The 21,361-nt window shown below is 41.7% G+C and overlaps 2 protein-coding genes, 1 long non-coding RNA gene and 1 other non-coding gene across 7 annotated transcripts; 1 reads left to right on the top strand and 3 right to left on the bottom strand.

Moving 5' to 3' along the window:
• Positions 1–37: 37 nt before the first annotated feature.
• trnaq-cug (transfer RNA glutamine (anticodon CUG)) lies at positions 38–109 on the bottom strand. The gene has a single exon. It is a non-coding gene; the product is annotated as a tRNA-Gln (tRNA).
• A 51-nt stretch (positions 110–160) lies between these two features.
• On the bottom strand, positions 161–4,580 carry LOC115249888 (chondroadherin-like protein). Its single transcript, XM_029836428.1, has 11 exons — positions 4,465–4,580; positions 3,607–3,762; positions 3,299–3,493; positions 3,074–3,229; positions 2,843–2,988; positions 2,302–2,540; positions 1,971–2,236; positions 1,459–1,795; positions 1,012–1,364; positions 767–933; positions 161–599 (listed from the first exon to the last, which is right to left on the bottom strand). The coding sequence occupies exons 2-11, from the start codon at positions 3,760–3,762 to the stop codon at positions 293–295; spliced, it is 2,322 nt and encodes a 773-aa protein (XP_029692288.1). The 5' UTR covers positions 4,465–4,580; the 3' UTR covers positions 161–292.
• A 200-nt stretch (positions 4,581–4,780) lies between these two features.
• Positions 4,781–13,613, bottom strand: LOC101061032 (ran GTPase-activating protein 1-like). Of its 3 annotated transcripts, none has more exons than XM_003964447.3 (16): positions 13,489–13,613; positions 12,379–12,498; positions 12,128–12,255; positions 11,641–11,700; positions 11,369–11,548; positions 10,628–10,762; positions 10,319–10,477; positions 9,758–9,871; positions 9,553–9,652; positions 9,354–9,438; positions 8,204–8,351; positions 7,968–8,084; positions 7,758–7,863; positions 7,379–7,467; positions 7,139–7,260; positions 4,781–5,345 (listed from the first exon to the last, which is right to left on the bottom strand). In XM_003964447.3, the coding sequence occupies exons 2-16, from the start codon at positions 12,488–12,490 to the stop codon at positions 5,264–5,266; spliced, it is 1,737 nt and encodes a 578-aa protein (XP_003964496.2). In that variant the 5' UTR covers positions 12,491–12,498; positions 13,489–13,613; the 3' UTR covers positions 4,781–5,263. The 3 variants fall into 3 exon arrangements, with proteins under 3 accessions (XP_003964496.2, XP_011602057.2, XP_011602058.2); XM_011603755.2 differs by having other exon boundaries at positions 7,968–8,081; XM_011603756.2 differs by having other exon boundaries at positions 4,782–5,345; positions 7,096–7,260.
• A 3,114-nt stretch (positions 13,614–16,727) lies between these two features.
• Positions 16,728–18,532, top strand: LOC105419825 (uncharacterized). 2 transcript variants are annotated; one of them, XR_003888472.1, is made up of 3 exons: positions 16,728–16,786; positions 17,477–17,605; positions 17,730–18,532. It is a non-coding gene; the product is annotated as an uncharacterized lncRNA (long non-coding RNA). The 2 variants fall into 2 exon arrangements; XR_003888473.1 differs by having other exon boundaries at positions 17,477–17,648; positions 18,021–18,532.
• The last annotated feature ends 2,829 nt before the right edge of the window (positions 18,533–21,361 follow it).

Raw genomic sequence — 21,361 nt, 5'->3', positions numbered from 1 at the left:
GCTGTCTCCGACAGATTTATTTCAAAATGAAAATCCAAGGTTCCACCGAGATTTGAACTCGGATCGCTGGATTCAGAGTCCAGAGTGCTAACCATTACACCATGGAACCAGTACAAGCGCCCAGTTACAGTAAAATCAATAAAAACACAATGGCTTCGCTTATTCTCGATTTATTATGTTGTGCTGTTAACTCATAACATCTCACAACCGCATACGGTACAATGATAAAATACGAGAGAGACGATAAACAATGAAAATGAAACTATGAAAAGAAAGAAATTTAAAGTACCTTTTAATTCGACATTAATTTTTTGTTCTTTCCTACTTTGTGTGCCACAGCTTTGGACAGAGGTCGAGTCTTACCCAGTTTGTGGGACTTAGCTTTTTTCACTGGCCTAACTTTTAGCATAGGGGACATCGCACGGCTGGGCTTTTGTGTCTTCAGTTTTGGAGGTATGGTGGCCACAAGGGTCTCATCTGCAGGAGATCTTTTATCTGGACAGGATGTGAAGACACTGACATCTCTCACTCTTTGACCTCTGATCTCAGCAGGGTTTAAACAGGTGGCGATGACATCCAAACTTGTGTTTTCCATCCATCTGATTGTGGAGATAATAAAGCAAGTGATAGTCCTACTCACAGTGTCACAGCTTCTTCCTCATCCTTTAAAAGACTGAGGAACTCTATAAAGAACACACTTTTGTAAACCCATGCCCCCTTAACCAAATTTTGAAAACCTAAAAAGTGAGTTGAACATTAAACTGACCTTCGTAATGGCAGCAGATGACAATCACACAGCAGCGGGTTGTCCTGTAAGTCTACCACCTCCAGGCCAGTGAATGGACTAAGGTCAGGAAGCTCTTGCAATTGGTTTCCTCTCACAGTCAGAACCCTCAACCCTGGACCCAGACCAACGAGAGCATCCCGAGACATCTGGGCAATTTCAAAGGCTGATAAGCTAGGTTGTGATTTTTTTATTTTTTAAAATCTTAGTAGAGGGAAATACTGTACCTTTTCCATTCCCATCCGATCCAAGTAAAGCCTCCTCAGACTCTGTGATATGGGTTGAAAAGCCTTTGGTCCCACCTGATCGACTGAATTATGAGACAGGCTAAGTTCCTCTAGATTAGGGAGCCCAGAGAGAGAATGGGTAGGCACTTCTGTCAGCTGATTTGAATCCAGGTGAAGTATACCGAGGGAAGCAGAGTCAAGTGCACCCTTGGCAACAGAAGTTATAGTGTTATTTGTCAAGTACAACTCCCTCAGATTTGGGGATATGGATGAAAGCAAACCAGTGGGCTCTATTTTAGAGATGGTGTTTCTTTCCAGGTGCAACACAAAGAGATTTGGTAGTTGTGCCAGAGCTAGAAGAGACGGAATAAAATACCTGATAATAAATACAGGTTATACAGCTATAAAACAGTTTCACATAAAGGTATGACCTGAAGGCCTGCTGACCTGATCCAGGGAATCTCGCGAGCCGATTCCCATCCAGGTGCAGATACGTTAGCTCAGGAACTCCGTCAAAGGCTCTTGGAGCCAAAACCGTGAGGTCATTGTCAGAAAGATACAAATAAAGCAGGTTTTTCATTCCCCGAAATGCTCCAGCTCCAATCTCATGGATTTTGCAGAGCTGGAGGTGGAGGGAAACAACTTGGCCGGTGCCTGGAAAACTATTGGCAGGGAGGTGGTGGAAGTGGTTGCTGCGGATATCCAGCAACTGCGTTTTGGCGGGAAAGCCACGTGGGACTTTGGTGTGTCCTCGGCCCTCACATGTGGCATGCTGGGTTTCAACCTGAGGAGGAAAGTGATTTATATAAAATAGTCTCTTTGATGCCTCAGAGAGGAAATCCAAGACCTGTCAGTATGTCAAATTCCAGATCCGACATGTTAAGCAATGCTGAATACAGACTGGTGCTAAATGGAAAACATGACCTCAGCGATAAACCAACTCTACAAAAAAGACTCACATCACAGTGACAGTTTGCAGGACACTTGACTCTGTGTTTGGGTTTTGGTGTGGGTGGGGACACTTCTGCACTCGCATCAGCCTTCTCAATCTCATCCCTCAGCGTCTGTCCCCCACTGCGACACCGTAGATCCAGCAGAGCCACAGATACCAGAGGCTCGTCTGCGAGGTGAGCAGGACCGGCACAGGCCCCCAGCAACTTCATGCCGCCGACTTTTGCCCACTTCCTTAGGGGACGCATGTAGCAGTTACAATAGAACGGGTTTCCTTTAAGAGAAATGAGATTATCATCACATCCTCCATATATAAATCTAAAATACGCACCGGTGTACCTGTCAGGTTCAGGCTTCTCAGGTTCTTGGGGCCCCTGAGGGGTTCCAGATATTGGAGCTGGTTGTGGCTGATGTCCAAGTGGGAAAGGAGGGGAGCACCAGAAAAAGCCTGTTCCGACAGGTCCTGAAGGGCCATGTGGTTAAGGTAGAGGTGTGTAAGCTTCGCCATGGAAACAGACTCTTCCCCGAGGTAAGTCATGGGGTTGTGGCTGAGGTCTAGCTGCGTGACCTCACGTAGCCTTTTCAGGGAGAAGAGAGGGAATTATGGATTTATGTATTATGATGTTAAATGACAGACGCAGGGTCCTATCCCCTTTATGTTGGCTTATGGCCTACAGATAAGACAACTATTCCTGTTTAATAAAAGTGGGGAAATGAAAGTATAAGTCGCAATGCTTCCTTTCTGATACTTTAGTGCAGAAGTTAACAGCAAGCTTACAAACTTACTATTGTTTCAGTATATATACATACTGTATCTGAGTCTATTAATAAAGGTATTACTTTGTTTAGTGCTTCGTAATAATATTTGAGAATGTCCCACCTGTTCATCGTTTGAGTGGGAAAGAACTGCAGCTCATTGTGATCAAGGCTGAGGCGGTTGAGGGTGAAGAGCCCAGCAAATGCTTCCGGGGCCAAGTTGTTCAGGGAATTATAGCTGAGACGGAGCCACTTTATATTGTTCAGGCCCTGGGTGAGATACCAGATCGGTTTCAGAGAAGCGGTTTCTAATACTTGTTCATAATCATAGACATTGTCCAAAGGTCTTGGATACCTGGAAGGCCATGTTAGGAATGTACACAAGCTGGTTATAGTTGAGAGCCAACATGTTGAGAAAGCCCAGTTGCGTGAAGGCTCCTGGTTGGATCTCCTCCACTCGATTATGGTCCAGATGCAGCTCTTTCAAGGAGGACAGCCCATCAAAGGACTCCTGCAACGTTCAGGGCAAACAGTTTTTAAAAAAAAAGTAGAATTATATTGAATCATATCATGTCCCTACCTGGTAAAGGATTTCAATTTTATTGTGAGCCAGGTTTAGGTGCTCTAGGCGGCCCAGGGTCCGGAAGGCCCCCTCTTTCACCCTAACAATGTTGCAATGTTGTAGGTTAAGGTGGGTGAGGTAGGGGGTGTGGAGGAACGCAGCCCTGGGCAGCTCCCGCAGGTTGTTGTTTCTCAGGTCAAGCTTCACTGTAATCTGTGACAGAGTAAAAGGACAGAAAACAAATCATCAGAAACAATAAAAAGCGCCTGATCATGCTAAAAATCGACAACTCGCATTAATTAACCCCAAACATTTAAATTTCTCACCTCTTCTATAGTTGGGGGGACCTCCGTTAGGATCTTGCCGGTGCACACGACTGTGAGCTTGGTCCTGTCGCAGTGGCACGTTCTTGGACATCTGCTCGCCTCGCTGGGCAAACTCTGAGTAAAGGTCAGCAGGACCACAGTCGAGAAGAAAAGCATCTATGCAAGCAAGCATGGGAGAAGAAAGGGGAGTTTGGGAAATTACACTTCTTAATTAAACTTTAAATTGGACAGTAACATAAGTGTTTTTTCCAATACTTGGATGGATATCTCCTCCCTGAGCTTGTGGATAGCGTTTTCCATGTTCACTGTCACCCTCAGATGCTTCTTCTTTATTTTATACATCTTATGATTACATTTAATTCAGTCCTTGGACTCTTCTTTGTTCTGAACCTTTTAAACACAGGCCCTTGTGCAGGTTCTCCCCAGTTGCTGAAGAGTTAAGCCAGACATTATTGCCTAAATTTAGTTCTGCCCTTATCTCACTTGCAGAATTGGACTCATTTGTTGCAACCTCATTGCTGAATGTTTAAAGTTTTTTTTTTCCTTTAATGTCACCTTCCAAGACTTCTACTGCAAGTCTCACCCATGTATATTTAAAATAATGCCCCATTGGGTAGTTTTGTTTCACCACATCTTCAATATTGCAACAATGAGTAGCTCCAGATGGTGTTCAACATGATTTTAGGGCAACAGAGCGCATTATTGTGTATCTGTTAACTGATGAAATGTTTAAGGCCCTTTGAATACAAATATATGACAAAAATAACATGACAGATCTTTGGCTGGAAAGTTCCAGAAGGAAAACATCAAACAGACTTAGTTAAAAGAAAAAACAGGAAACCGAAGGCAAAGGCTTACCTTGGAAATAGAAATGAGCTGCCAAATATCCAGTTAAGGCTTTAGCAATCAAAGATTGCCTTTTTTGCACCCTACAACACTTTAGGTTTATGTTCCTGCTGGGCGACAGGCAAGACTTTGAGAAATTCTTCTGAGGACCCCTGATCCTCGTGCCCCTGCACTCCAAATTAACACCTTGGTTTTACATTCTGTCCAGTCTGTGACTGAAACAGAGCAGCAAACAGCAGCATTCTGTACATTCTTATATGCATTGTTGGGTAAATTACTTTATTGGAAGGAAGGACTAATGAAACCCCAAAGATTTTGAGAAATGTCCATTTGGTCCACTCAAATTTATTTTTTCAACAACACAATTCATTAGATTCAAAAAAATAGTTTATTAAATGCCTTTTGCTTTTCCCAAATCTTACTTAATGAACATCAAACCACACAGATTGCAATTACACTGCCAAAATTTTATCCACATAAAATATAAAGAGTAAAAGTTGGATGAGTAATACCGGTATATACATTCACAATTGCTGATATTTCACGCCCAGCTCAGAGCTTTATGAATCTGGACTCAAGTGTAATCTCTGCCACATCCAATCATATGCCAGCATGAGGAATTTGAGTTGGAAATGAGAGAACACGATTCAAAGCAATATAAAGAGAAAATATTGTCAGTGCCTTCGTCTGCGTATTATGCACGGTGCACGTCACTTCCTCCGCACCTTAAGGAAACTGATAACAGCTAAACACAGAGCATGTTAGTCCACAGACCAGATCGTGTGTGTATGGTGCACGCATATGTAATTCTTCAGCCTTCAGGCCTGATTCTCTGCAGTGTTGACTGGAGACTGTTTCGAGCGTTTCCACAGGACTCCAGAGCCTTGTTGTTTCTGTGAATGATAAGAGTCAACCATTAAAACGACGACTGGCTGCTCTGTAATGTTGATCACAATGGGCCAGATTCACGAAGCGTTCTTACGAACAAATTTGTTCTTAAGTCCCACTTACGAACAGTTGACGAAGATTGTGGCATTCACCAATTTCTTCTTATCCTGGATTTATTCGTAGGTAAGAACAAATCCTACGAACACTCAGGAGTACTCTTGCGCACATTTCAGTGCCGACATGTTGGCATGGTTGTGTTTTCTTCTCTTGTGCAGTTCAATAAAATTCAATATTACAATGATAATTCTGTCATATTTATTTATTTATTTGTTTATTTCCTATTTTTGGTGATTTACGGAGAATTTTAAAATTACGTAAATGTGCCAATGACTTAACATTAATCAACCAAATTGGAAACCATGCCAAAACTGTCTTTTTATTTGATTTTATCTTGATTTATTTTATTAGGGGATCGAGGATATGCCCTGGCTCCCTGGTTGTTGACACCACTGACCAACCCTCAGACTCCACAGGAGTTTTATTCAATCAGATGCATGCGCGCAGTCGCTCCACCATTGAACGCACCATCGGCATGTTAAAGGGGCGCTGGATGTGTTTGGACACAGAGCCACAACCCCGTGAGGATGTGCGTCCTGACGCAATGATGGGGCCAGACTGCAGGCACGCGGTTCACGTTCGAGCGCGATTAATTGCCCGTTTGTGAATAAAATGCATTATTGTCACAATCCGAGCACAGCTTTTACACGTTTATTTTTTTTTTTACATTCTTCTTTTTTTACATTCTCGTTGATTTCTTTAAGCGTGTTGGCTATAGTCATCAGGGTTGAGGCAATTTTATCAAGCGTGTTAGCCATCCTCTCTTGATTGTTCAACACGGCGTCAGAAATCAGGCGTGGAGAGGCAAGCTTTGGGCATTTCGCTTTGGGCATTTGGCTGCTTTTTGCTCCGTCTACAGGGTCCTGCTGCAGTTCCTTTTATGGGCATTAGTGGGCGGTGACTTATGCTAATCGTATGTTAATTAGACTCGCCTGGCACGCGCTTTCAACTTACGAACAGATGGCATTCATCAGTCTAAGAACACAGCTGCGAACAATTCTGGGGCTTACGAACGCGTTGATGAATCCGACGTAGGGTTTTCTTAAAAAACTTCTTAAGGACAACTTAAGAAAGAATCTAAGAAGATTCGTAAGAACATATTGGTGAATCGGGCCCAATGTCTGTATGTAACTGTTCATACAAAATACATGCATGAGCAAACAGGCAAAGCCCATTTAACACCAAATTTGATTCATTTAAGGTCAGCACCCACATTCTTCAACACCTCCATTTTCATAAACACTTAATAATAGTGCAAAAGCACACTGAAATCTGAATATGGTGTTAAAGAATGAGAATGTCATCAACAACCCACTTATATTTTACAATTATAATATGCTAAAACGATGAATAAATACTTTGCCATCGTGGTAATTCATGTGTAGCGAGGCTGTTTCTAGCTATTCAAAAGTGCACCTTTATATGATCTGACCAGCACTTGTTTGCCTGAAGGAACCACTGTTGCAGCAGCAAAGTGAACATTTTAACCGTGCCACGGAACAAAGGTCTCAATAACCTGCTTCAACACCACAATAGTATACGATCCCCAGCATCATGTAAAAGCATACGTGCAAAAGCGAACTTGTGTAGTATGTGCTTAGACCCAGCAGACAGGAGAGCAGATGTCGTATTTTATACCTTTAATGTCCCTGACGATTGGATGACTCTGTCACGCCCTTACCGGGACATGAAGGCCTGCAGCACTGTCACACTCTCCTGAGGAAAGTAGTCCTGCCGAACAACATGTTCCAGTGCTTGGAGGTGACCCGGGACCACATGCACAGGCTTCACCTTTTCCTCACTCTGAGAAACCAAGAGGATGAGTAAGAAAAATGGACACCAAAAGGACAGAACCAAACGTATAAATGTCAACGACACTGAGATGTGTTCCTCTATTATAGCTGATCCAGAGCCAACATACCTTGATGAGGCCAAGCAGCACCAACAAAGACGACACAAAGTTGTAGCCTTGAAAGGATGGTGAGGTAAATGCTTTCCTTAGAAGATTATCTGTGCAAGGATATACAACCACGACCCTTTGTTAAAAAAGAGACTTAAAGCTCCAGTGCGAAAAATGTTGGAAATTAAAAAACATGCTTGAAGACGTTTCTGCAGCTTTCATACTACAATGTTATCAAATCTGTTTTTTTTTGTAGCACCTGCTGAGTGAGACTAGCTGACAGAGTACATCTCAGCTCTTTAAGCTGCACAGCAGGACTGCATATTATTTTCAAATGAGGCTATGATGCTGTGACTAACATTCTGTGATGGTTGTGTGTGGTCTCTTCAAAGGAACTCACCAATGCTGTCCAACACTGCAGCCTTCACTTCACTATTCTCCTCTTTGTACACAGATGCAATCTTAAGAAAAGCCTCCGTTGTTTTTGTCACATCTGATACGTCCACCTATTCAGAGGGACAAACATGGGGTATTTAATCTGGGGCTGACTCGCTATGATCAAAGCTGACTAGATTTATGGACCCCCCTCCCCCAACAACTATCTTTTTACCTGCTCCTCAATTAGCATTGCTCTCCGATCCCCTAATTTAAGTAATTTGTCTGGGGACGGGAAGCTGAGGAAGGAGGCAACGTCTGGTGGACGAGTAGACGGAGGGGTAGATACCTGCTGGAGCAAAGAGCCTTCTATAAGTGATAAATAATTACTACAAAACTCTACAGAATAAAGGTAGATAACACAGCTGGTAGGAAATGTATTTCATGCCACAAATTCACCAAGGATCCAACCTTTATGCTACTGTCTGTCTTTTCTTCTTTATCATCTTCGTCATCTTCTTCCTCTTCTTCCTCTATTTCCTCCTCACCCAATTCTTCTTCATCATCTTCATCGTCGTCGTCGTCGTCATCATCATCATCGGGCTCACCATCATCGTCGCTGGAGGCAAATCAAAACCAGAGCTGAGTGGCGATGACTAGAATCACGCAAAGATTTGACATTTAACAATTAGTCCAGTAACTGCTTTCCTTACCTTCTGTTTAAACAAGTACATAAACATGTCTATGAGTAGCATGAACACATTCACCACAGTATCCCCCACTGACCATCAACGGTGCTGCTGTGGAGAGGGTGAGCAGCACCAGGTTTCTGGGGGTACACATATCTGAAGACCTCTCCTGGACAACTAGCTCAACACAGCTGGCCAGGAAAGCTCAGACACACCAATACTTCCTCCGCAAACTAAGGAGAGCACAAGTGCCCCCTCCCATCAGGTGCTCCTTGTACAGAGGCACCATTGAGAGCGTCATCACTGGCTGCATCACTGTGTGGTGTGGAGGCTGCACCTCCTCCTGCTGAGAGACTCTGCAGCATAGTGAGTGCAGCCAGTAAGATCATTGGTGCGCCGCTGCTCTCCCTCACAAACCTCTTCCACACCCGCCTCACATGAAGAGCCATCAGCATTGTCGAGGATAACTCCCACCCCTCACACCCCGACTTCAGCCTCCTGCTTTCAGGGAGAAGGTTCAGAAGCCTTCGGGCCCGCTCCACCAGACTGTCAAACAGTTTTATCCACCAGGCTGCCAGGATGCTGAACTCCATCCACTACCTCCCCCAACTCCTGCCCCTGCCCCAGGACCTTAACTCTGCTGAAATGCACTCCACAAAACCCTTGAAATCTGCACATAGAGGGACATTTCTGTATTACTGACTGTGTTTATTCTATCAACCTCTCTCACTTCATTGTATTTCACTCTATGTACATTCATGTTTTTGGCACCTTATTTACCCCTTTTTTGCCTTATTTATATTTTTATTTTATGTTATTCTATTAATTTTGCATTTCAGTTTTAACGCATGATAAGCTAGAGAGAAGATAAACGGTATTTCGGTTCATCTAAATGTCCAAAACATGGACAATAAAAGTATCTTATCCATTACCTCAGCGATCCCAGAACTTCAGCCATGTTCATACTTTCCAAGGAGTCTATGAGAGCTTTGCAGCCATCCACACCTAGACAGTTGCCTGACAAAAACAAACCCAGACGATTTTTACTTCCACCAACTTTTGTAAAAACAAAGCAATCAGCAGTAGTTGGAATGTCAGACTTAACAAAATGAACATGTGGTGTGAGTGTACCATTTAAATCCAGTTTTTCCAGCTGGCTCTTGTCCTTTATTGCACGTGCCACCTCCAAGGCAGCTTCTTCTGTAATTTCACCAAAGGACAGATTGAGCTCCTGGGAAAAAATTAAGAATAAAATAGAAAAGAAGGAAATTACACACTACAAAGTTATCTAATATGAATATTACCATTTTTGGAGATAGAATTCTTTTAAAGCCACCTTGAGGATAGGTTGTCCCTCTGAGATGCTTTCTGCAATAGCTACAGCTCCTGAGGGCCTCACCAGACAGTCTCCAAAGTTTATCACCTGGATGCTGTTCAGGTATTTAAGAGCCTGTGAAAGACAGATATTTACTAGAGATAGGACGTAGCAGTGAGGAACACATTACAACTATTACAGCCTGCATGTTTCAGTTAATTGGACATCGTTAACCTTCCAGAAAAAACATTTTTACATGTCTCCAAATATGAACACATGACATTCTGTCTATACATTGTCTATAGATTTTTTTTGCTCAAGATGATCCATAAAGTGATCATGTGTTATCTATGAGAGCAGGACAGGATCAGGGCTGACATTTACTGTATTAATAAACAACCAATATTAAATAACAGAGGCAGATAATCGTCATTGTTAATGACTCATTAAAAAAGGAAATACAATGTTTTTGACCCATTTAAAAAATTATTAATTATTCTCGCAAACAAAAGGATAGATTAATCTAAAACAAGTTTCATAGGAAATTCTAATCACAACACAATGGACATTAACTGACTGTACCTGTGCCATAGCAACAGCTCCCTTCTCAGTGAAGGTGTTGTCATTGAGGTTGAGGATGCGGAGGCCTGTGTTGTGCTGCATGGCTTTGGCCAAGGCTGTTATACCCGGATAATTGATACCATTTTGAGGCATGTGAACTTCCTCTAGACTGCCCATCATCTGGAACATCCAAATCATATTTCCAGTTCATTTTCACTCTTGTCATAATATTTTGTATAAAAAATAAATAAATCTATTGCCCATTAGTGGAAAAATTCAAGAAGTCAAATAACGGAACGTACAGTGGAGTTTAAATTGTCTGGAGTATACCTGGAAGGCTTGGGCAAGGGCAGTAGCGCCGTCATTCTCCAGCCGGTTCCTCCCTGCGACAAAAACCTTTAGGCTGAGGGGGGCGCCCTCTTTAGAGGATTTTTCATAGCATTCAACCAATGAAGCAGCCAAGATCTGAAAGGGGACCAAAAGTCAATACGGCTACATGCACAGTTTGATCGAGCTATGCTAAAAATTGGACTCCTTGTCAAAAGTCCTTCCTTGTCCTAGTTTGCATCTAATGGAGAAACCCAAATGACTGACAAGAAGACGTCCTCTTCAACTCCAAGTGGTTAATACGGCCCTCTTAATGCTTGATATATCACATCACGTAATAAACAACCAGAGTCAGGTGGCAGACCCACATTTTGAATATCAGAATGATAAATAATCATACATACACTTTATTTACTGTGCAGAAAACATGCACAATATCCCTTGTGGGCAAGTTAATTTTGAGAGGCAGACAAGAACGCTGAATGCCAACGCGGCTTTCTTAAATGTTTTTGTTCCGGGGTCATATGCCAGCGGTGGGGTTTTGGAGCATGCGCCTATACATTGTCTAATTTAACTCTAAATAAAGGCATAAACATGCCAGAAAATACCGAATTCCATACGCAATATGAGTCGTAGTCAGATATGGAGTGCACTGAAACAGGTTCAATCCAATTGGAAATTGAGACCAGAGTGTTTGTATTTGCAGACAAGATTTAAGAATAGGAACATCTGTCCACGACATACCTTTCCACCCCCGACGCCCATGCCGCAGTTGTTGAGACGTAACTCCTGCAATGTGTAACAAGCAGAGCTCTTCAGCAACTTCTCAATGCCCTTCACCCCATCTGGTCCAAACGCATTGTCACTGAGGTCCAATATTGTCAACCGGGCACCGGCCAGCATCAGAGAATCTCCAAGGGAAATCTAGACAAAACAAGGAGCAATAAAAAAAATAAAAGACATTGTGTAATAGACCACTGGAGAGACGGTTACTGTGTGGACAGCAGGTACAATACCAGGGCGGCGGGGATCTCAGAGCGCAGACGACCTGTAAACATGTCGCTCCAGTAACAGCACTAAAAGGTTGGAAAAAATGACACCATGAAGCAGCCAAGATCATAGTCAATGTCATAGTCAGGACTATATAGATTGATTCAGTCAGTACATATATACCACCTTTATCATGATTGTAATAATACCACCATTAATCAATCTTTATTTGCATGGTGCTTTTCATACAGTTTAGTAGCATATACAGGCACATATACATATAGTCACAAACATGTTACTCAAAAGACATGGCTGGGCACTGAGACCTAAGATGAGGAAGCCCCCTACCGAAATACTTTGACAATAACATGAAGCCAAATTGCTTCATCAGCTAAAAATAGCTTTAGACCACAGATAATCTCATCTATCCTGAAAAATCCATAAATATCTTTTAGTATTCTCTGTTTGAAAAGAGAAAACATTCAATGTTTTATTTATTCCACCATTAAATACCTTGATCTCGCTCTTTGTCTCGAGGGCTTTAGCAATGGTCTTAGCTGCCTCCACCCCGATTGTGTTGCCCTCCAGTCTGAGCGCCTGCAAACCATCAAAGTCCTGGATCTCCTTCACAATCTCCTCCACTGAAGACAGGGAACAAAAGACGGGCTTACACTTTGACAAGATTAGATACTGTAGAACTAAGGTCTGAATATAATTTTAAGTAAATATGGGTGTGATCGGTGAATAATTGGAGTAATTTTCACCTGAATGGGCATCATCCAGCTTCCTCCCCTGGCCTTTGTAACTTAACTCTTTTTCCTCTACGACAGTCTTGGCCAGAGAGTCGGCTAACTGTGCAACGATGTCTGTCGCCATGGTGACGTCTGAAGGGTGAACATAATTTCATTTAACCCTGCTTGATGAAAACCTTGATGTCAGCCAATTCTAGACACAGTGAGCACTGATGTAGTCTAAATATGTTGAACATTAATTGTTTTTCATGTACTTGAAGTTGATTGACAGCTCCAAAACATGCAAAAAAGAGGTTTTCGCTATTAAATGCCTTCATCCTGCCCTGCAGTTGTGTCTAAGGATCTGCATGCTGCAACATTCACGCCCTAAATACAATATAATGTTAAATATTAAACATTTTAGTCAATACCAGCTCTAGTGGGATATGTGCAGAAGTTAATCTAACAAACAGAAGCCTTCTGCACCAAAACAAATAAACCATCACACTAAATTCAAATGGCTAAACATAAGCAGTATAGAGCGCAAAAAGTCTAAATATCAAAGAAAATGGAAGCAAATCTTAAAATGATAAAGTAAACAGATTAAGGTCCTTGGCTTTGTAGCTAACGAGGCATCAGTAAATAAAGATGCTGAGTGTATGATACAATAGTCGACATTGAGCACAAGTCTTAATATATTTCGGAATTACAGTTGTGTGTGCTGTGAAACTTGTGAACACACTCAAAACAACCGTTTAACATTTAATTTGGCTTCACAATAGACGTGCTCGACACGCGTTTTAGCATAGATTTGCACTGTCAGTTGTCGCTAGCATTAGCAACGGACCGCAAAACTAAAGCCATCAAAACCCCAAACCTAACAAAGGCGCACTAATGCAGTTTGATGCCACTCCGTTACCGGAACAACATTGTCCTTAAAAGAATAATACAAACAAGAATAAAATTAATACATTGCACCCAATATGCTACGGCGGGTACGCGTGACAAAGCATGGCTCATTCGGCCTCACGAAAATAGCCGCGGAAACCACAGTGTAGGCAGATAAGTTTACTTCAGAGTCTGACCACTTTGGTTGTTTTAATTTTGTTATCATGGATTCTCTAAACCGAATGCAGGGAGTACCGGAATGGAGCAGCGTAGACAGCAGTCAGGCCGGGTGTCACGCTCCCGCTCGCTACGGACGTTCAAACCCACCCAGCGCTTCGCCACCGCTACGGAGCAGGGAGTCATGGGAGTTGTAGTCCAACCAGGAAAGGTCGCGATAAGAACTGAAAGAAAACATTAAACACAACCCCGATCACCACGACATTGACATTTTAAGGGACCTTCGTATTCATTTGGACTCTGGTAATAAGCAACAATATTGTATTCCCTTTTTTATATCTAGATAGTAGTATATGTTTTTGGAAGGGCTGTATCAGTTTAACAAATGCGGAAGAACAAGTCACATTTGTTGACTTGCGAAGTTCAACATAATGGAAGTTCAGCATCAGCTATTCTCTGGTCGTCTTGTCTGGACACCACCACTTCTGCAAAACTCATTTGCTAAGAACATGCTGAGAAGTTCCGTGACAAATCTTTTTGCGGCTATTGAGAAATAACAAATGGCTCCATTCTCGGGGAGTATGAGCCACAGGAAGGTGAAGAACCAGTGTCTTTTGGTTCTGTGGATCTACCTGTCAGCAGCCAAATGTGGTAGGTAATATTTTCTCAAAGTAATGAAATAGACTTAAACTTGTAAGTTCGAACAGCTCAACCTCAAACTTATCACAGCTCAAAGGTTTTTCTCCGAGGCACAAAAGTGAAAGAGAATGGGATAGAACCGAAAGAGAAAGCACAATAGAACCACTTAAAAAACATGTAGTTACATATATTTTTAAAATATTTTTGCAGTTAATTTATGAACAGGCTGACCTTTTTTCAATTCTTTATTTGATTCAGAAACGTGTGGATAGCAATAAATAAATTGATAAAGAATATGATTAGTGTGATATACAACCCCTTAGCAGAGGTACAATCAGACAACAACCTAACTGCAAAAAGGTGAAACTGAATGCTGTTTTATGTGATAATACAAAATTAGTTTTGCTTCTTTGATGGTAAGTAAAGAATTAAAGCACGAGTACTGTTGGGCTGGCCACCATTCAGGCGTTAACTTGAACTGCTCTCGCCACATTTTTAAAAGATAACAAACATTCTCCAATCAATACTTTTAACAGACAAACTTTAACCAACTGTATCCATATGTCATTGACCAAAGAAGTGTATGTAATTGAATAAAAATCACACAAGTGCAAACAAGAAGAAAAACACAATTAAAAACAAACATGCAAAAAGAAAAACACATGAAAAAGAAAAACACATGAAAAGGTTCATTCTTGAAGCACAACACAGTGCACTGAAGCAGATGTTACACAAGAACAAATTTCCCCATTCTTAGGGAGTACTTAGTAGCCATAACCTTATTTATTGGTTGTAACTATTTTAATCTTCTGTACCTGCTGCATTTCGTCTCTTATTTTTTTGGATATCTTTAGTAAAGTCACTTTCTGCTGTCTTTCTTCTTTGGTGAGAGATGCAGTATCTGTAAAGACAAGGGAGAGACTGAATTTGGGTCTCTTATGACACATTGGTTTAAACTCCTCCATTTATGTACTTTGAACAACAGTCTAACGCTTGATTCCAAGTTACTTTAACTCATTGGACGTCTCTTGTAGCCTTTGTGCAGAATTTGAAATGTGTGGAAAATGCACTTGTTCAGGTGGCTTTTTCTGGAAGCGTTCCTACCCTGCTCTCCACATCTGGACCTCTCAGAGGACTTGGCTGTTGGAGCAGACCTAAAGAATTGCATTAAGGCCACTCCACTCAGCATTTTGCCATTTAGAGCTCAGAGGGACTCCTCTGGAAATGGCAGCTCTGTGTTCAACGCTTACCATCACAATTAATTTATTAAAAAATATTATGAGCCTAAATGCCAAAGATTAACCCAAATCTGAACGTAAATTTAAATGTTAATGTTTATTTCCATGTAGGTTTTCATTCAGCCAGGTCATAGTAATCCATTAAGGTATTAAGGAATTATTTTAATTAACTAAAATTGTTGATGTGAAGTTCATTTGATCTATTTACTATTGGCTGAAGATGTGTTTGCATGAGCAACATCTTCATGAGTGAATGTCCTTAGTCCTGTGGAAGCTTTAATAAAGGAGAGGAAATTTATTTTTGAATGTTTTTACTCTTATTTCTAAGTTCTTTGCTGTTCAAATCTGCCTTTTCTGTACATTTGTGCACTGACGATCCTGTAAAGAATAAACAGATTAATCTGAAGTGATCAATCATGTGAAATTAGAAAGTTTATTAGTTTCTAAATGTTTTTGAATGTTGATTCATCTCTTTTAAAAAAATCAGAACCGCTGATCCCACTGTGAGGGTCCAGAGTTTTGACTCCATTTGTTTGTGTGTTTCAGGTTCCCATTCTCTTGAGTTCTTGTCTACAGGACGTGTTCAGCCTGGATCTGGGCTCCATTTTGAACAAGTTACAGAGTTTGATGGAGTTGTGATCTCTCACTGTGACAGTGGGACACAACAAGAACACTTCAAACCCGTCCTGGAATCCCACAACTTACCTGGGACCTGTGAGGTGGCCCTTAATGATGCTTTTGATGCTCTCATAGAGATTTCTAAATTCATCAATCACACACGGAGTAAGTTTGTAGCACATTTGCTTTATAACGTGTTTATTTTGTTGAAAATGAACTGAACATTTTACATGAAATAATCCTTGTAGATGTTCAGCGGCGGCGTGGCTGCATCACGTCAGACGAGAGGCTCGAATCTGCTTTTGACAACTGGGCAGTGAATGGAGAGGGTTTCATTCAGTTTGATGCTGGAGCTCAGAAGTGGAAAGCCCTGTCTCCTTCTGCAGAAATGATTAAAGATTCGTGGAACAGCTATGAGGCTCGGAACCATTTCTATGGACACTTCATCAATAAACAATGTCCAGAAATGATCCATCAGATCAAAATAAGAGAAGTTGAGAAAAGAACAGGTGAACTTACACACACACACACACACACACACACACACACACACACGTGGTTCACTGTTCAAAGAGTGACAACAGACAACCCTGATCATCACCTTTTCTATCCTCCTGCAGATCTCCGTGTGTTTGCCAAACCTGTTGATTTAACCAGGGCATTGCTGAAGTGCCACGTCACCAGTACTGACAAATCAGTGCGTTCAGTGTCTCTGACTGAAGACGGGGCCACCAAGGCAAACTGGATCACTGTAACTGGCCCGTTGCCTTCTGGGGATGGATCAGTGATCCTCATCCTGACAGCTGAGGTCCCCCTGATCCACACCAACATCTATGGCTGTGTTGTCCAAACAGAAGACAGAAACATCACTGTCATGTGGGGTGAGAACTTTACATTTACATGCTGCTGCATGATTGTTATTGAGTCATGATCCAGGCTGCACACAGGCCAGTGGGATCTTATTGTTGCTGGGGGGGGTTCTGGTGTGTTGGGTACTCTGGTAAAAGTCCCTCATGAAGGAGGTCTGAAACGTTCCTGGTGATTCTCTGGTCTTTTCTGGCTGTTTCGATGCTGTTGAAACTTATTTTAGAGATTTTTCGGTCTCAACACAGTTTTTTTTCTTCCCATTTAATTAACAACATTTAACGTGCTTCACATGTTTCCAGAAAGAAACGAGCTACTACAGAGTTACAATTTGGTACAGGCAGTGGAATGTACAGAACCACTCTCTGCCAGCAGGGGGCGGTGCAGCAGCTCAGCGCCCACCTTTCTATGGTTTTGGCACAGAATTATATTATTATTATTATTATTATTAGTGGTTATTGAGTCAAAACAATACAGGCTAGAAATTTAACTTTGTGCTCAATTTTCAAATGATTGAGGTGTTTTGAAACATCTGATTTGAGAAATACTGGAGGAGAGCTGTGTGAAAATAACAAATGTAACTGCTTCAATAGTGTAAATTGTGTCAGCTACATTTGTCAGCATCAACATTATTAGCTTACAGTCATAATTATTATTTTTATTACTGTGTTTTAATTAATAATGATGAATTTTCCCTTTCATTTCAGATGGAAACACACTTGATGGAAGAGAAATTCTTTACGCAACTGTTGATTGGCCATTTTGGAAAACTTTGAGCATTGTTACATTTTCATGTGTTTTTCTTCTAATCTGCACAACAGCAGTGGTGCTCAAACGTACGTTTCACTACTTTTGTTGAAACATTTATGTCAGTCTATTGTTATGAACAGATCAACAAGTTTCTGAAGGCTTACACCTGACAGCATCTATTAATTGTGCTTCCATTTCATTTCACCACAGACAATGAGAAGAAGATCAAAAGAAGAATGAAAAAGAGAATTCCAGGAAGCATGACAGAAACTGAGAAAGAAAACCTAAGAATGTCCCTTGTAATGAAACCATTACAAGACCCAAAGATTAATTGAAGAGGATTTTATCCACCAGAGATTCAAACAGAAATAACATCTATCAGACGGAATATTTTACTCCCCATATTGAAGGTGCACCTCTGCAGATTTTGGACACTGCTCTAACCTTCACTGACTGTTGAAAGTGAAACAGATGAGGCTTCAGTGCTAACAAAATCACTAGCAAACACTAATCTACAAACGATGGCTTGGAGGAATGTCCAGGGAAATAACAGAATAGAAGCGGAGACTGTCAGCACAGCCAGCAGCCGGGACGTCCCGCTGAGAGAGACAGAGAGACGGGGACTGTGCCATTTAATAGGCAGCACCCAGGCACAGCCCGTCACTCCACTGGGGACCTGTAAGACCCCCAGTGTCCAGGAGGGGACACTGGGGTTGTCCCGTTGACAAAAGGAAAAGAAGAAACTTACGAAAGGGCAGCTCTCTTGACAATTGTAAATGTTTTCATTGAAATAAACTTTTGAAAACCACAATTTAACACCAGAAGATGGAGACAGTGGGACAATAAAAATCAAAGTATATCTGTGATTTTTGCCTATGTGAATAGAAAAAAAATGCCAGTGCTATGATGTTAGATCAATAAATGTGACAACTGTGTAATCATCCATTTTACAAGTATGAATCTCAGTTGGAAAATCTTGTGTAAGATAAATAAAATAACTTCTAACATGTGAATTAAGAGGGCAATCATTCCACAGCGAGAAAAACTCATTTCATTTCTTATAGTGGACATTTGGCAGGTTATAATCTCAGGTTCTGATCCAATAAATTAAAATAATCCCACACCAGTGTCATTCACTCATACAGAGCCATTGTTTGACCCTCCTTCATTAACGACTGTTGGCAGAAAGACTTGGGACTCAAAATCCTCCTGCTCAGTAGTTCAACCTGTTTCCATGTCGATAAGTCAGAACATCTACCAAGACAATGGGTTTGTCTGATGGTGTGTTTGAGTGACTTAACCTGTGAGCTTTGCACAGTGTACGAATATGCTAGCAATTAGCCTGAGCCACTATATGAAAACCAAATTGTTCAAATTGTCTCCCTGAAGTCCCCATCATGTGCTTTAGACCTTCCAAGTGTGTGTTTTTGTTCCTATGATGCCTGTGTGTCTGTTGACTTCAAAACAAAATCAGGTCCCCATTTCAAAATACCAGTTTTACTGTGTTGTACAGCAGAGAACTGTGTGTGCACGTTGGATACACTGTGGATGTGCATTTTAGCATTGCTATAGTGGGATTGATAATATTGCTTCCAGTCACAGCGTGTTCATGCCCCCATCAACGTGGTGATTGCCTCCCTGAAGACTGAAAACACCACTTCCTCTCACTTCCCTCCCCTCAAGCGCTGCTACACCAGCCTCTGCCACCTCTATTCTGGCCATTTTTGGTAACCCTGAGAAGTTTAATGCGAAACATGGTCATAAAAAAGGTTTTCCTAAAATTCTGAAACACTGTCTCGTGCCTTTTGGTGAGCTGAAACATTGGACCATTTTTTTAACACACCTGGTTCACCAGAACTATTCCTGGGGCAAAACTCCCCAGATTAGGGTTTTCAGCAACAACTTAATTTCATCTCCCACCTTTGCCACAATCGCCCTCTTGGGTTTTTGTTCCCTGATTGATTCCCATGTAAGATTATATTTGCCAGTTTGAACTTCTCAGATTTTAGGTCCGCCCTTTTGTTTCCTCTGCCTTCCCACTTAAAGTTTATATTCTAAACTTTGAGACTTTGTTGAACATTAACATCTGCTGGCAAAGTGCATGTTCTTTTTGACACACCCTTCACTTCCCCACCGCTTTGGATACAACACTGACCTGTTGAGAACAAGCCGAGAACTTCGATGACAAATATTCTTGCCGTCCTGGACAATTAGCTAAAGTCTATATACATATATAGGACACACAAACAGATGCAACTGTGTCTGCACTTTCTAGAAACTTTGAGTATAGCAAAAGAACATCAGATTACATTAGTGTATTTGCTACTGAATTTGTTGCAATTCATGTGGCAGTTCAGTGGGTTTATCAGAACAACATCCAGAAGGCAGTAACTTGTAGTGATTCAGTATCAGCATTAACAAGCATCAAAACAGGAGCATCAAAAGCTCATCAAAATTTAGTAATCAATATAATCAGAGAGTGGAGGAAATGTGCAGGGAAGGGGCTTTGTGTTGTGTTTCTGTGGACCCCAGCTCACATGGGGATCTTGAGGAATGAAAGGGCAGAGAGGTTGGCAAAGGAAGCAGAGAAGAGGAGCAGTGTTGACAGAGAAATTAAAGATCAAAGTCAGAAGGCAAGAGTGTTGTGTGGGTAAAAGCAAATGAGCAGTGGCAACAGAGCGGGGAAACAGAGGTCAAGGGGAGGCATCTTCTTTCCAATACAAAAGGAGGGACAATGCATCAAGGAGAAGGGAAAAGAGCAGGAAAGAGCAGGTTATAATAACAAGGTTAAGAATTAGGCAGAGCAACTTAGACAATATGCTATACATTGTGGAGAAGCATCCATCTATGTGAGCAGTGTCATGAACTGGAGACAACAGAACATGTGCTTTAATATGTAGGCATAATAGTGAGGAAAGGAAGATGATGGATGGACTGAGGAAACTGGGAATGGTGGATGTGGATGAGCTGGGTAGAGAGTTCAGGTGGGAGGAAAGAGCTTTATAAATTTCTTACGTACTGGTCTAGTAAAAAGGATGGAAGGATGGATACGCTAGATAGAGGACCAGAAGGTGGCAGCTACAATATAGATGCCAACTGCCTTTAAAACCAAAAGAAATAGAACAACAACAACAAGATGATCGGTAGATTTGTCTGGTTCCGATCAGGACAAAAAGTAATGATGGGCAAATTAAGCTTTTGTGAATTCCCGAACCACTTGTAATGATTACTCGAAGTAATGATTACCTGAAGTTGCAGTTCTAGCGCCCTCTCCTGGCGACCCGCGAGCCCTGCACTGCAGGGTTGGAGCCGCTATTGGTGACCGGGAGGCGCACACGTGAGCTTTGTTTTGTTAAGGAGAAAATGCTGGTAAAATATGCCATAGCTTGGGTATTCTTGTATAATTGTGGACTCGGTTTTTATTGAGGTACGTTATTTTTTCCACAGTATAGAGATTTAACCAGTTTTTTTGCTCACAATTTCTCCACATTTGGAGAATATTCTTCTGCAGGGTACAGTAGATGCTGGCATGGTGGAGAGAGGTGGAACGGTTGACGACAACGCCACCTGGGGAGTTTCACCCCAGGAATTAACCGGAAAACAGGCACGCGCAGATAAGGTTCTATTCCAGAGGCAGAGACAGGATTGAGGGTTAGGCACTACAATTTTATTTAATCCAATACTCAAAAAAATATAACTCTGCTGTATAATAGTTAAATTAACAAAAGGGGTGGACAGGGCTGGGGCCCCACCGGCAGGTAAAACTCAATTAGGGGAGATAAACAAACTACAAACACCCGTGCTACTGCAAAGAAAACTACACACGAGGGGGGGTGATGAAA

Source organism: Takifugu rubripes, chromosome 5 (genome assembly GCF_901000725.2).
Source record: "Takifugu rubripes chromosome 5, fTakRub1.2, whole genome shotgun sequence".
NCBI classification, from domain to species: Eukaryota; Metazoa; Chordata; class Actinopteri; order Tetraodontiformes; family Tetraodontidae; genus Takifugu; species Takifugu rubripes.
This window is presented reverse-complemented; position numbering and strand designations above follow the sequence as displayed.

Coding starts and splice junctions, on each gene's coding strand:
- LOC115249888 (XM_029836428.1), bottom strand. CDS start 3,762: ATGCTTTTCTTCTCGACTGTGGTCCTGCTGACCTTTACTCAGAGTTTG. Junction 3,230..3,298: donor AAATTGAAATCCTTTACCAG/GTAGGGACATGA, acceptor TGAACGTTGCAG/GAGTCCTTTGATGGGCTGTC. Junction 2,237..2,301: donor GAGAAGCCTGAACCTGACAG/GTACACCGGTGC, acceptor TTTCTCTTAAAG/GAAACCCGTTCTATTGTAAC.
- LOC101061032 (XM_003964447.3), bottom strand. CDS start 12,490: ATGGCGACAGACATCGTTGCACAGTTAGCCGACTCTCTGGCCAAGACT. Junction 9,872..10,318: donor GAGCTGTTGCTATGGCACAG/GTACAGTCAGTT, acceptor TGTCTTTCACAG/GCTCTTAAATACCTGAACAG. Junction 7,864..7,967: donor CAATGCTAATTGAGGAGCAG/GTAAAAAGATAG, acceptor CCCTCTGAATAG/GTGGACGTATCAGATGTGAC.